At 39.0% G+C, this 13,484-nt stretch overlaps 1 protein-coding gene and 1 long non-coding RNA gene across 7 annotated transcripts in view; one reads left to right on the forward strand and one right to left on the reverse strand.

The window, feature by feature from the left end:
• Window positions 1-3,882, reverse strand: part of LOC311097821 — a 70,767-nt gene extending 66,885 nt beyond the window's left edge. Inside the window, exon 1 of the long non-coding RNA XR_014609331.1 lies at window positions 3,773-3,882. This is a non-coding gene — a long non-coding RNA (uncharacterized lncRNA). The remainder of the gene's footprint in view (window positions 1-3,772) is intronic.
• The window catches only part of unc5da (unc-5 netrin receptor Da), a 235,298-nt gene that overhangs the window by 160,748 nt on the left and 61,066 nt on the right, over window positions 1-13,484 (forward strand). For all 6 annotated transcript variants that reach the window (XM_084137700.1, XM_084137696.1, XM_084137701.1 and 3 more), the window contains exon 2: window positions 4,270-4,470. In XM_084137700.1, the coding sequence (XP_083993826.1) occupies window positions 4,270-4,470 (201 nt within the window). The remainder of the gene's footprint in view (window positions 1-4,269; window positions 4,471-13,484) is intronic.

Below are 13,484 nucleotides of genomic sequence, written 5' to 3' on the forward strand. Positions count from 1 at the left end.
TTTAGCGATTCAAATCAAACTGTCTACTAAAGAAAACAGTTGAGCGAACTCATTAATAATAAATTATTATTTTTATTATTAGTGGTGAAAATGTTCGATTTTGGGTTTATTGTTATTATTTGTGGTGAAAATTCATTTGTTAATTTTTTTAATAATAATTAGTCCATGTCTTTAACTAATTTTATCGCTCCTAAAAGTTGTCAAAACAATCAACTTTGTAGCATACATATTTAAAATGTAGAATTTTTTACAAAATTTCTGGATAAATGGACCAAAACAAAGTCTTTAACAAGTCTTTATTTTCATTACAGGGAAGTGTAAGATGGATTGTTTTGCTCGGTTGTTCTGGAGTGTGAGTTGTTTCTATGTGTGTTAACACTCTCAGATATAGATTCTATATTTTCTGTCAGCAACAAACATATGGTCCTCCCCTCAATAATAGTTATTGCTCTCTATAAATCAGTTTGTATACAGATGTGACAATGTCCACGAGTCTAAAGAAGCTCTTTCCACCCGTTCTCATTTGCACTTTCTCTCTCTTTCTCACTCTTTTCCCTCCCTCCCCCACTCTTTCTCGCTATCCTTTCATCTGGGGCTCAGTCAGATGACTATTTTTCCCTTTCATCAGACTGCCATCATGTCAAGCACTCCTGAACATCTGTGATGGTGGCTGGATAAAAGCGTGTGGTGTGCGAGTCCAAATGTGTGCGCTTGTGTTTGAGCGTGTCGCGATTGTGTATTTGCTTGTAAATGTGAATACATTTGTTTGTGGGCGTGCAAAAAATTGCATTAGCACACATTACAGTATGGAACTTCACGGTCCAATATGTTTGTCCATGTTTTTGAATATGGATGCGTTCACACTCCTACCTGGTGCTCTCTGTGTGGGAGTATTCATTCTAAAAAGAAGCATGAGCACAAAGCATTGGGATGATACAAACAAGACACTACCATTAATTCTCTTATAGAAAATAATGTGCGTTTTGTTTACATGTCTGGAACGAAGAAGAATGGGGGTGGAAGATGGAGAGAGAGCCATTGGAATCCTTTTAATATCTCAATTGTTTATCCTAGACAGCACTGAAAAGAAATTAAGGGCAAATGGAGACTTTTCTCCTACTTACATGTATTTTTATATTCTCTTATGAATTACTTTAGTTTCAAAAGAGATCTCAGTAATATCTCAAATGTTAACCAAGATACCAAATAGATTCCAAAAGTGTGTGTCAGATTTTTCTGACACAAACTATGTGTTCTAGACATCATTTGGTCTTGAATGAATCAGACCGAAAATACACTACTTTTCAAAAGATACTTTTTATTTATTATTTGTCTTAGATTTGTGTTCGAACTTTTTGAAAAGTATCTTATGCTCACAGAGGTTGCATTTATTTGATCAAAATTACAGAAAAATATTTGATTACATTTTAAAATAACTGTTTTATATTTTAATATATTTTTATATCATTTTCAGCATCGTTACTCCAGTCTTGAGTGTCACATGATCCTCCAGAAATCATTATAATATATGCTGATTTGGTGCTCAAGTAACACTTCTAATTATTAATGTTGAAAACAGTGTTGCTGCTGTCATAGAGTGGGATATTTTTTATATTTTTGTGTGAATTTTGATAAAATGTATTTAAAAGCAACAGAAATGATTTGAAATATTTTTGTGGAAATTATGATTATTATTATCTTAAAAAAAAAAAAAAACAGCATTTATTTGAAACAGAAGTCTTTTGTAACAATGTAAACGTCTTCACTGTCACTTTTGAAAAATGTAATGCATCCTTGCTGAATAGGAGTATTAATTTCTGTCAAAATAAAAAATAAAAATAAAATCTTACTGAGCCCAAATGTTAGATCTATTATGACATGATTTTAGAAAGGGTTAAATAGTTATTTGTCTTTTGGTTAACATTATTTCCCCTATCCTTGTGTCCTTGGTTATGTCAGCCTAAAAGAAAAGTTATGGTAGTAAAAGTTCATGTTGCTGAAAGATTACAATGGCACAATTGTTAAGGTAATAACATGTGTGGATGAAATGTTCACAGTAAGACCAGGAATGCATATTAGAAAAGTACATGTTGACTTTAAGTCTACTGAGCTATGAAAGAAACACTTGAGTGATAAAATTGTCCTCTGGTGTGAGAGAGACGGTAAGAGAAGGAGGGGCAGGTGCGAGGGCTGTGATTTTCTCAGTGTGAGCAGCACACGCAGGCATTTCTCTATTCATTCTAATCAGGATGAATCAGGTATGTTTGCCAGAGGATTACACACCTGTGCACACACACACACAGACACACACCCTCACACACACACAAAGTTTCCCAGGGAAGGATTACAAGTCAACAGAAATCTCTATTATGCTTATTTCAGTCAGGGGAAATCGTTTCCAAAATATCCCATCCAATTACGTCTGTGACAGTTTTATTAGTGAGGGAGAGTCGTGTGTGTGTGTGTGTGTGTGTGTGTGTGTGTGTGTGTGTGTGTGTGTGTGTGTGTGTGTGCGCGTATACACACATGCAGTGACAGAAAGAGAAATGGAGTGAGCATGAGAGAAACGTGAAGAGCGAGGGAGAGGAGTGCTTTAAATCACTGTGTGCTTTGAATCACTGTGGATATTTCAGCTCCTGTCACTCTTGTGTGGCTCTTTTATCCACGAGACACTTTTAGACCCTAAATCTTTCTCCAAATATCCCTGTGTGAAATGGAATTTCACACCCGTACGTGGTCGATTTCATGGGGCATGTCAGAACAGTTTTCCAGTTTTTAATAGCCATTTTATTATATATTTACAGTGCTTGTATTTGATTTTTTGGCTTTTGACCCTTTATTTGACAGATACAGTGGAGGGTTACAAGAAATTTTAGGGGAGAGAGAGCAGAGAAAGATAAGGAAAGCACAGTATGTGTCTGCCTTTCTCCAGCACACATTTTTTTATTGTTCTTTCTCATATTTATAAATGTTTTCATTCTTTGTCATCAGTTTTATATTTCTTTGTCAGGTTGCTTTGCACTATTTTCATTTTTCTCTGTTTCAGTTGTATGCTGTAATGTACAATTTGTTTTTATTGCTGAAATAAGACTTTCTTGCCAAAAATATAACTTTTTTTGTTATTAAAAACAAACAAGCAAGCTCAGTCCAGGTTAGAAAAAGTAACACAAAAGTAATGTAATGCAATTGTTGACTTTTTAAGGGAGTAATACAATATTGTAATGCATTACTTTAAAAGTAACATTCCTCAACACTGGTGCTAACTATGGCACAACACTTCAGACATAGATTTAGGTTTTTTTTGTTTTGTTTTTTGCAGAATTGTATGGTTTTCTTGTATAGAATGGAACAATTTTGGTTTTGAGCACAATCATTGTATAAAGGTTTAATGAAGTGAGAGCTTTACGCAGAATTTCACAAGATCAGCCTAGTCCAGCTCTTGCTGTGACCACAAATGCTCACAGAAGCCGACTCAACTGTCACATAGACAACTGTGATAGACATATATTCACCTACAATTATCGTCCTAGAATTTGCTAAAAGCATGAATAATGTTTATGAATCTGTCTAGCATATGTTTACATAGAAAAAAAGAATGTAAAAGTAGTGCAGTTAAATGCAATATTCCCTTAATATTGAAATATTACTTTATTTATAATCAACAATTTTGTCATGATCATTACAGTGAATGTGGGATTCCTGGAAACGTAGTGCTGCTTTAGGACAGTCAAAAATGAGGTATTTTAGGAGCCAGAGTAATTAAGTTACCCACCTTTTGGAGAAGCATTTGCGTTGGCAAGCGTGTATATGGTGCCTGAAAATGTTGCCTCCATTAGCAGCTCACTAGGTTTTGGAACAGAGCAAATATCTGCATATAATGTGAAGCTACGGAGCCAAGAGGAGCTATCCATGGTTCTGAAAAATGCTTATGCTGTCGAGTATCTGCTGGCTGCTGTCCCTGGTGCTGAAATCCACCTTCAGCGGCTTTAGGGCAGTTTTCACTTTATCTCCCGTTGTCACCGGCTCATGTGGTGCTCGTTTGAAAACGTCATCCAACCTGAGAGTGCTTTTCAAAGTGATTGACAGGCCAGTTATGGGGTGAGTAAGCTTGCTTTCAGGGAGCCCTGGCTGATGTGTCTGATTATAGGAACTCGCAGATAGGTAGCTGTCATCCGAGTGGATTTGCTCGGTTAGACGTTCTTACTTCATGTTGAATGAAACTGACTTTTCTCTTAAAGCTGACGCCTGTTTCCTGAATGTTTGTTGCAGGGTCACGTGATGGTCTCTCAGCGATGTCGGGAACGCTGCCTCACTTCCTGCAGGAGCCTGATGATGCGTACATCGTCAAGAGCAACCCCATCAAACTACGTTGCCGTGCACGGCCCGCCCTCCAGATCTTCTTTAAATGCAATGGGGAGTGGGTCCATCAGAACCAGCACACTTCCTTGGAGCACACCGATCTAGGAACCGGTAAATACACACACTCTGTTCTTCTCTTTAGTGCACATTCTATCTGTTTCTGTCTTTCAAATACAAACATCCAGCAGTGCCTGATGGGAGAGTGGTATCTAGAATTTCAAATCCTACAGCAGCAGACACTTGGCTCAACTTCTCCCGCCATTTCATCTTTCAGTTCACTGCCCATCAAACATAGTGTGCTATCTGTAAGAGCTTGAAAGAGACTGATTGTTGCATTTAGTGTTTGCTGGTGCAGATTTTGACAGCTGAAAGGACTGATCCAGTGATGCAACACAGTGAAATATTACTTTCATCCCCCCTGTCAGATCAGTACTTGACCCAGCTGTGAATTGCTGCTTTATATTCAAAAACGTTTGAAAAGCAGCCTGGCTCATTTCAGGCATGTTTTTATCTTTTGTACTTATTTCTTTCATCTTTATCTGTAATTGATAAAAGAGACAACTGTTAGTGGCTGGAAATATTTACAGATTTTGAATGCTACCTGTATTGAAAGCTTTAAAATAGACTGTTAGTGAGGACAAAAGCTGACTATTTGCTGCTTATGTTAGACAATAGACTGGAAGTCATTCACTTCCGATGGAAAGTGTCAGTGTGAATATTTTACATAGTATGCAATCATCATATCAATCATTGTGCAAACAGTGAAAGTTGTCAGTACATTTAAATTTACATTTAATCATTTAGCAGATGCTTTTATCCAAAGCGACTTACAAATGAGGAGAACAAATGAGAACAACAGAAGCAATCAAATCAACAATAGGGCAACAATATGCAAGTGTTGTGACTAGTCACAGTTAGTCTAGCACAGTACATGTTGCAAGGTGTGTGTGTATATATATATATATATATATATATATATATATATATATATATATATATATACATGTGTGTGTGTATATATATATATATATATATATATATATGTTAGTATTAACGGGTCATGTGTTAACGAAAAAGCTTGCAAGCTTCTGGAGGGCACATACGTCTGAATTAGTGAGTTTAAATATGGGGGAGCAGACCCAGTGGTTGTTCTGTAGGCAGTAGGAGAACATTAGTGCCTTGAATTTGATGCGAGTGGCTATTGGCAACTAGTGCAAATTGATGGAGAGGTGTGACATGCTCTCTCTTCGGCTGGTTAAAGACCACTCTTGCTGCAGCATTCTTTATCCGTTGCAGAGGTTTGACAGTACATGCTGGAAGGCATGCCAAGAGAGCATTACAGTAGTCTAGTCTGGATAGTTCAAGAGCTTGGACAAGGAGTTGTGTTGCATGCTCCAATAGGAAGGGGCTGATCTTCCTAATGTTGTACAAGGCAAATCTGCAGGATGTCTGTGAAGTTTAACTGATCATTAATCACATCTCAGGGGTTCCTGGCTGTCTTGTAAATAATTATGTATGACACACCTAGCTGAATGGAGAAGTTGTGATGAAGCATTGGGTTGGCAGAGATCACAAGCAGTTCTGTCTTTGCAAGGTTGAGTTGAAGGTGGTTCTCCGTCATCCAGTCCGAAATGTCTGTCAGGCAGTCAGAAATGCGAGTAGCTTCTGTCAGATCATCTGGCTAAAATGAGAGGTACAGTTGTGTGTCATCAGCATAGCAGTGATAGGAAAAGTCATGTTTTTGAATGACAGATCCTAGTAATGTCATGTAGATGGATAAGAGAAGTGGTCCAGGCACTGAGCCTTGAGGCACCCCAGTAGCTAGATGTTGCGACTCAGACACCTCACCCGTTCAAGACACCCTGAAACCCAGGTAAGACTTGAATCACTGGAGTGCGATGCCCATTGTCATGAGGGTTGAGAGGAGGATCTGGTGGTTAACCGTGTCAAAATCAGCAGACAGATCTAGCAAAATGAGTAGTGATGATTTGGAAGCTGCTCTTGCCAATCTCAGAGCTTCAATTACTGAGAGCAAGGCAGTCTTGGTTGAGTGGCTGCTTTTGAAACCAGACAGGTTGTTGTCCAACCAGTAGAGACTTGGTTGAACACGACTCACTCAAGTGTTTTAGCAAATGGTAGAAGGGATACTGGTCTTTTTCTAAAAGTGCTGTATATAATGCTTTACAATAATGGTTTACAAAATTATATATAATGGATGTTACATGGGGTTAAGTGCTTTGAGCACTTAACACAATAGTGCTTGGATTGGCCCTTGTGGGGTTCAGACCTACAGCATTTTCGTTATTATTCCACATCTTTAACCACTAGGCCACACCACCCCATTGTAAAGTAGGAGGAACCTACTGCTTGTAAATATAACATCAGCTCACATGCTGAAACCCCCCAGGCTGATCTCGGATCATCTGCTAAAATAAACATCCACCTCAAATGTGATGTTGCATGTGCCCAGCTTGCTATCTCAGCTTCCTCTTAGCACACTTACAGAGATCTTCTATCCGTGCCCGGCATTGGCTATTGAGTCTCGGCAGGTTGTTGGACTGCCTAATCATCTCTGTACATCTGTGAGGCTCCGTTGATTAAGACCAGGCTCCCTCGGTCCAGTACAGATACGCTCCGATTGCATCTCTCCACCGGCAAAGCCGATAAATCAAACTCGGAGAGCAGGAGCAGCGGTGTCCTTGGACTGCCTGCGTGCCTGCTCGGATTATTTGTCCTGCTAGGCTGAATGGAATCGCTCACGGATGGATGGTTGGTAAATCTGTCAGTACTTTTGAAGTGATGCACCTTTGTGAAGACTGGTAAAGACTGTAAAACCACAGTGCGGGACAGGACGAGGTTGATGCGGTCAATGTGTCTCGGAGACATACATATGGACATAAATAAACCCATTTCACCTGCCTAATGTTAATAAAAAGGGTTTATGTGAATCAGTTGCACAAGTGCTGGACCATAAAACAGTGTCGTTCACGTTACAGTAAATATCACCCAGGGTTTGTTTGTGTAATTTCATGCATTTGTGTTTGGTTCTGATTCAAGAACAAAGAATCACAGGCATTAATATAGATGTAAAAGGAAGGCTCCGGCTTTACCGCCTCATGTCAACGCCATCAGGAAGAGCGGCCAGCTTGCAGGTCTGTTTCAGAATGAGCCAGCTCTATTTCCTTCCTGTGGCCAAACACACAGACACAGCAGAGCTGGCTAACAGGACTGGACACCACTGAGATTCTCTGGCATACTAACAGAATCACGCAGATGCAGGACAGTGTGATCACCTCCCAAGTTCCAACATCATTCACAGCTCTGTTTGATACTAATGCAACTCTCTTTGATCATAAACACAAGCTTTAAAACCTGTTACTACAATTGTAATTTAATGTAGAAATGTTGAAGAAATAGTTCACCCAGAAATTAAAATTGTCATAATTTACTCACCCTCATGTCGTTACAAACCTCTATATCTTCTGTGGAACACAAAAGGAAGTTTGGGATGGATTGAGGGTGAGTAAATAATGACAGAATTAATTTTTTGGGGTGAACAACTACTTTAAAATCTGCATGATTGCAGCGTTAGACTTTTATTCCCTATTGTGACGTATATCCAAGTAAAATGGTTTCTCGAATAAGACAAAATTACCAGTGAACATAACAGAGAAGAGATGTTGTTGCAAGTTAGAGGGGAAGTTAATTTTAATAAAGATTACTAGGGCACGTGATTTAAAATAGATGTGCACAAATAAATCATTTATAATAAATACTGCAATATTAGATTTTTAAAAAAAAGAAAAAAAAAGGCTTTGTCCATTTTTAATTCATGGTGACTTTAAAGGTCTTGATTTAATTGCTCATAGTTTTTTGAAAAGTTGAAAAGCCTCTCTCTCTCACTCTCTCTCTCTCTCTCTCTCTCTCTCTCTCTCTCTCTCTCTCTCTCTCTCTCTCTCTCTCTCTCTCTCTCTGTATATATATATATTAGCATTGTTAGCATTGTGCGTGAGCTAAGAAAATGAGTGTTGTTTTTTTTTAGGGTGAAGACTGATGATCGTCAGGTGTGCGACCTTGCAGACACACTTCAGGTGTTGGCAGTTCACTATGCGGTCAATGATTCATAATTCAGTCATGGTGTGTTCACTGAGAGTGTGCATTGTGCACCTGTGCCTGAAAAAATGTGCTGGTTTCTTTAATAATTATGAGGACTGTGGTGGCTTTTATGCTGGAGATTCATGAAAATGTATTTGATAGTGCTCCGTGAGCTGCTGAGGTTTCAGTTGCTCGTGTTGCCTGGGGCGATAATCCTCTTGGCTGCAAATGACTGTAATGTTAAATGTATTGTTCTGCCATTATTTACTTGGCTGCTGTATTCCAGGTCTTTTGAAGTTATTTGATAGATTTTTTTGAGTAACAGACAGAAATTACATCTTTATTCCCTGACAACATCCCTTCCATTGAGTTGATGGCACAAGAACAGTTACCAGTGATTTGAAAGTGAGAAGCGAATCAATGAACACGTTAATTTGGTTCACAATTTATTCATGTATCAGACTGATTCTGTTGATTTGTGTACTTACTAATTCATTGATTCTTGAGTTAAAATTATTTCCCACACAACTGCTATTATCTGCTGTACGAGTGAGTTTAACTTAAGAGCTAGATCAATGAATGAACCATTCTTTTGAGTCAGTTCTTTTTAACAAACCAGTTGATTTTGATCTCAAATCAGACTGAATTTTTTAATGATTGATTCTCAAATTAGACTAATTCATTCTGCAATTGACCCTTCGCAGGGAGCTTGATTGACAGGTGATCTGACCAATCATACTTCGCCATCCGCCATTTTGTCCGACAAAGCAGTCAGGAGAGTTAGTAGATTAACATAGGAGGATTTGAACTTGAAAAACGGAGTGTACTGACGCCTTTCTGTGGTTAAAACAACATTCCTTTTTGTGTTTGTTCATGTTTATTTGAGGCTATAAATTAACTAGAAGGAAGAGATGATCGGTTCACGAGCAACTTTAACTGATGCTCTACAGCGATCTGTCACTGCACATTAAAGAGCAACAAAACGGTATTTATTGTTAAAATTTCTTTTTAAAAATGACCAAATTTGAAAGGTGAGACTTTGTTTAATATGTTTAATATCAAACATAACCGAAAAGTAACCTGCTCTGTCCTGTCTGTCAGCGTGTTGTCAGTCTCCTCTCTACTCCGCGATGTATTTTTCACTGCATGAGAACATGGTGTGGCATGAGAACGGCGTAGCTTGTCGGACATAGCGACAGTAACTAAGGGGGGCGGGTCTTTGCGAACGGTCAATTGGAGGTTGAATTGTTCCGCTTTCTGATTCATTGATCCAGTTACAGCAGTTCCAAATTCAATGATTATTTACAACACAACTTTTCTCCTGTAAGTGAGTGAGCTTAAGAGCTGATTCAATGAATGAATCATTCTTCTGAGTGGGTTCGTTTCAATAAATCAGTTGACTTAGTTCACAAATCAGACTAAACAATTTTTTAATGAATCAGACTGATCAATTCTCAAACTGGGCTAATTCATTCTAGAATTGGAAGTTGGATTATTCAGCTTACTGATTCATTGATCCTGTTACAGAGGTTCCTGAGTTCAACATACAATTATCTATGTGATCACCAAACTGCTGAAAGTTGAGCTTAAGAACTGAATCTTTTCTTTTTAAGTCTGTTATTTTAATGAACCAGTTTTATCCTTTTCACAACTGAAATCATGTGTGTATAGATATTCAAAAAACTGAATGAAATATTTTCTTTTGGCCACCGCAGGAAGTGCCTCACCGGCCAACACTCAACCTGTTGTCATGGTGATGGAAATGGGCTGAAAGAGAGCAGGAGGGCAGGGCAGAGCAGAACAACAGTCAACCAGAGCAGCATAACCCCACTGCTCACTGATCAATACAGATCACACGGCTAAAGCTTCTGATCCTACTACCACTGAGAAAGAAAGATAGACAGACTGAGAGGAAAAAAGAAAAGAGAGAGGAGAGATTTATTAGGAGCGCGATAACGATAGAGATCTGCCAAAGGAGAGATTTAAGGAGTGGAACGAAGCGATGGGCGGAGAAAGATGGAGGGTGAGGGAGAAATGAAGGGAAAAAGGGTGACATTACTGAGATTTAAGGGGAAGAGGATGAGAGGATGCAAGAAGTGGATGAAAAGACTAGGAGGAAGAGTTAAAGGGGTAGTTCACCCAAAAATGAGACTTCATTTACTCATCCTCATGTTGCTTCCGATCCTGTATCAGTGGATCACAAAAAATAAGAAATTATGAAGAATGTTCACAAAGCATATTGTGATTAAGGTCTTGTCAAGGTCATAAAAAGTATGCAAACACACCATAAAATAGTCCATACAGTACAACCTGTGCACTATATGTAAAGACCATTTAAAAAAAATGTTTTTGTCTTTTCAGAGCTTGACAGTATCAAAAAGATCAGCATAAGCTTGGGATGTCATTGTGAGGAAATTTAAACACCGGTGTTGTGCCGAATTATGCGATCCACAGAGTTATGTGACCCTAGTAGGCGCTGTATTGATCTAATCCCAATCCTAACCCTACTGTCCTTACATTATGTGTACAGTCACATAATTCGGTGGATCACAGAATTCGGTATAATGCCAGTAAATAAACTTGCGACAACACCAGTATTATCGATAACACCAGGGTGGGGGGTTGTATATAATTTGTGGGTATCAGGGAGACACTATTAATTTGGGGATATTGAAATTGCTTTCGAATTCACGCTTGCACAAACTCTGTGTATAGGGAGCCGCGGTACTGACCACACATTTTACAAGATAAGATATTTGTCAATGATGCTCAGGATCTGTTTCGCTCTAATACCCCACCATCGTCTTGTCAGCCATCTCCTCACTCTCATCTCATAAGTGAAATCTAACTCTCTGCTGCAACTCTGCAGCTTGTGCTGTACATAGATCAGAGCAGACGTTTTCAGTTTATCATTGTAGCGTCTGTTGTCCAACAGAACTAAATGTTTTTTATTTCTATGTCGGCAGTGCCATGGTGGGCAAGTAATGTAATTGGTGTACATCCAAACACGACGTAACACCAGTAACACCTACTACCGCAGCATGCCTAGCATAAACAGTCTAAGAAATATCTGCTTTTGTGTTCCACCTAAAAAAAAGAAAGTCAAACAGGCTTGGATCAGCATCTGGGTGAGTAAATGATGACAAAAATTTTCATTTTGTGGGTGAACTGTCTATTTAAAAGGTCACTGTATGGTGAACATCCAGTGGGCTGATGGGTAAACAGGAGATAGATAAGAGAAGACACTTGGAAGGCAACTACAGAGGGAGGGAAAAAAGGGCACAGCAAGAGATGGAGGGTGAGATGGTCCTCACCTGCTGTTCGGCGACTGCAAGAGGGATTGACGTCCAAGCATTCTGCATTAAGATCACAGCTAGCCCACTGCGCCATATCATCTACCGCCAACAGAGAAAGACAGACACAAGACCAGATGCATTGAGATCAGAGAAGGACAAAGACGATGGAGAAAAAGAGAAGAGAGGGAGATCAAAAGAGATTGAGGAAGGGAAAAGAAAAAATGCATACCCTTACGAATCCTCAGGGCTGAATGCACTATACGTGAGCGAGTGAACAACAGAAAAATGAGCTGTAGCTGCAATCCAGGATTATAAACAGTAACTGTTTAGACTCCTCACAGACATGTTAACAAAGGGCTTTGATTCAGGATTAGCAGTTGCAGTGTCAGTCAAGACGTCTAAAAGGGATTTGAGCACGTTTTCAGTGTCACGTCGCACAAATACGTCTGTAATGCAATTTGAAGCACTTCCCGCATGTGTCAGTGACTAGCATCATTCATCTACATGGTAATCTGCAGTTGTTAATCCTTGAAGTGTCCATATATATATATATATATATATATATATATATATATATATATATATATATATATATATATATATACTCAGACTCACATACACACTGTGTGTCTACTGGATCAGAAGGTTCACAGGAACAGCACAGATCTCAGATGGCTTGAGATTGAGCTCAAAGCCAACAGACGGACAATATCCACACACACACACATACACACAGCTGCAGCCCGACGGCTGCCAGCAGTAGGAGAGGGATCAGATCTGTTGGTTTCTGCCAAGCCCTAGGAGAGAGAGGACACTTTGGATGAGGCATCTCTGGACGTGCTGATCCAGACACTGAAACATTGTTACTGTTGTGAGAAGCAGATTCGGTTCTCCAAATCTCTCCCAGACCTCTCCACTGCCACTCAGCAACAAGCCACAAGCCAGATCTCGGCACTGACACAAACACTGCTCTATCTCCAAATGCTGGAACAGGAAAAGAAAGGAAAGGAGGGATGAGGACCATAGGCGAGCAAAGACCAGCAAAGCTGCCACTGACTCTCTCGGAGGCTCCAACTCTGAATCTGGCGTGAAATGTACAATGAAAAAAAAGTAGGATGAAGACGAGAGCCTGCTTGGAAAGCAGAGGAGGAATACTTGAATGCTTTGGGACCAGGAATTAGAGGATGAAGAAAAGGGAAAAAAAGAGGAAATTGACTTGATGGAAAAAGCTTCAGTGTTTTCAAGGTCAAACACAGTGCAATAGCAGTGTAAATTTGGCATATGAATAATTTTTTGAACCAGCCTTTTTTATGTTTGAACTGAATAGATTTGCAAAGCACTTGACTGAGAGAAAGACATTTGAGTGTAATAACTGGAATTAGGTGACATGAAAATATATATTTTTTAGAATAATAGAAAACTTTTTTTTTTTTTTTTTTTTTTTTACATTTTCTGATATAAAAATGTTTTCAGTTTTGAAATGAAAATAAAAAGGCTTTACATTTTCCACACTAGTTTACATATAAATCAGTGGTGGGCTGTTGATGCTGTTGGGCTGGTGAGCCAAGTTGAGCTGAAAAAGAAACTTCTTCATTTCCAGAAAGCATTGAACATTGACACAGCACTGGAGCATTGACATTGCATAAGCCTGACTGCTTGTCAAACATAATGTTTTTAATATTGCATGAACAAATCAAATAAGACATTCCCAGCGATGCATGTAATCACAAGAAG

This window comes from Abramis brama (assembly GCF_963993115.1).
Source record: "Abramis brama genome assembly, chromosome: 15".
Taxonomy (NCBI): Eukaryota; Metazoa; Chordata; class Actinopteri; order Cypriniformes; family Leuciscidae; genus Abramis; species Abramis brama.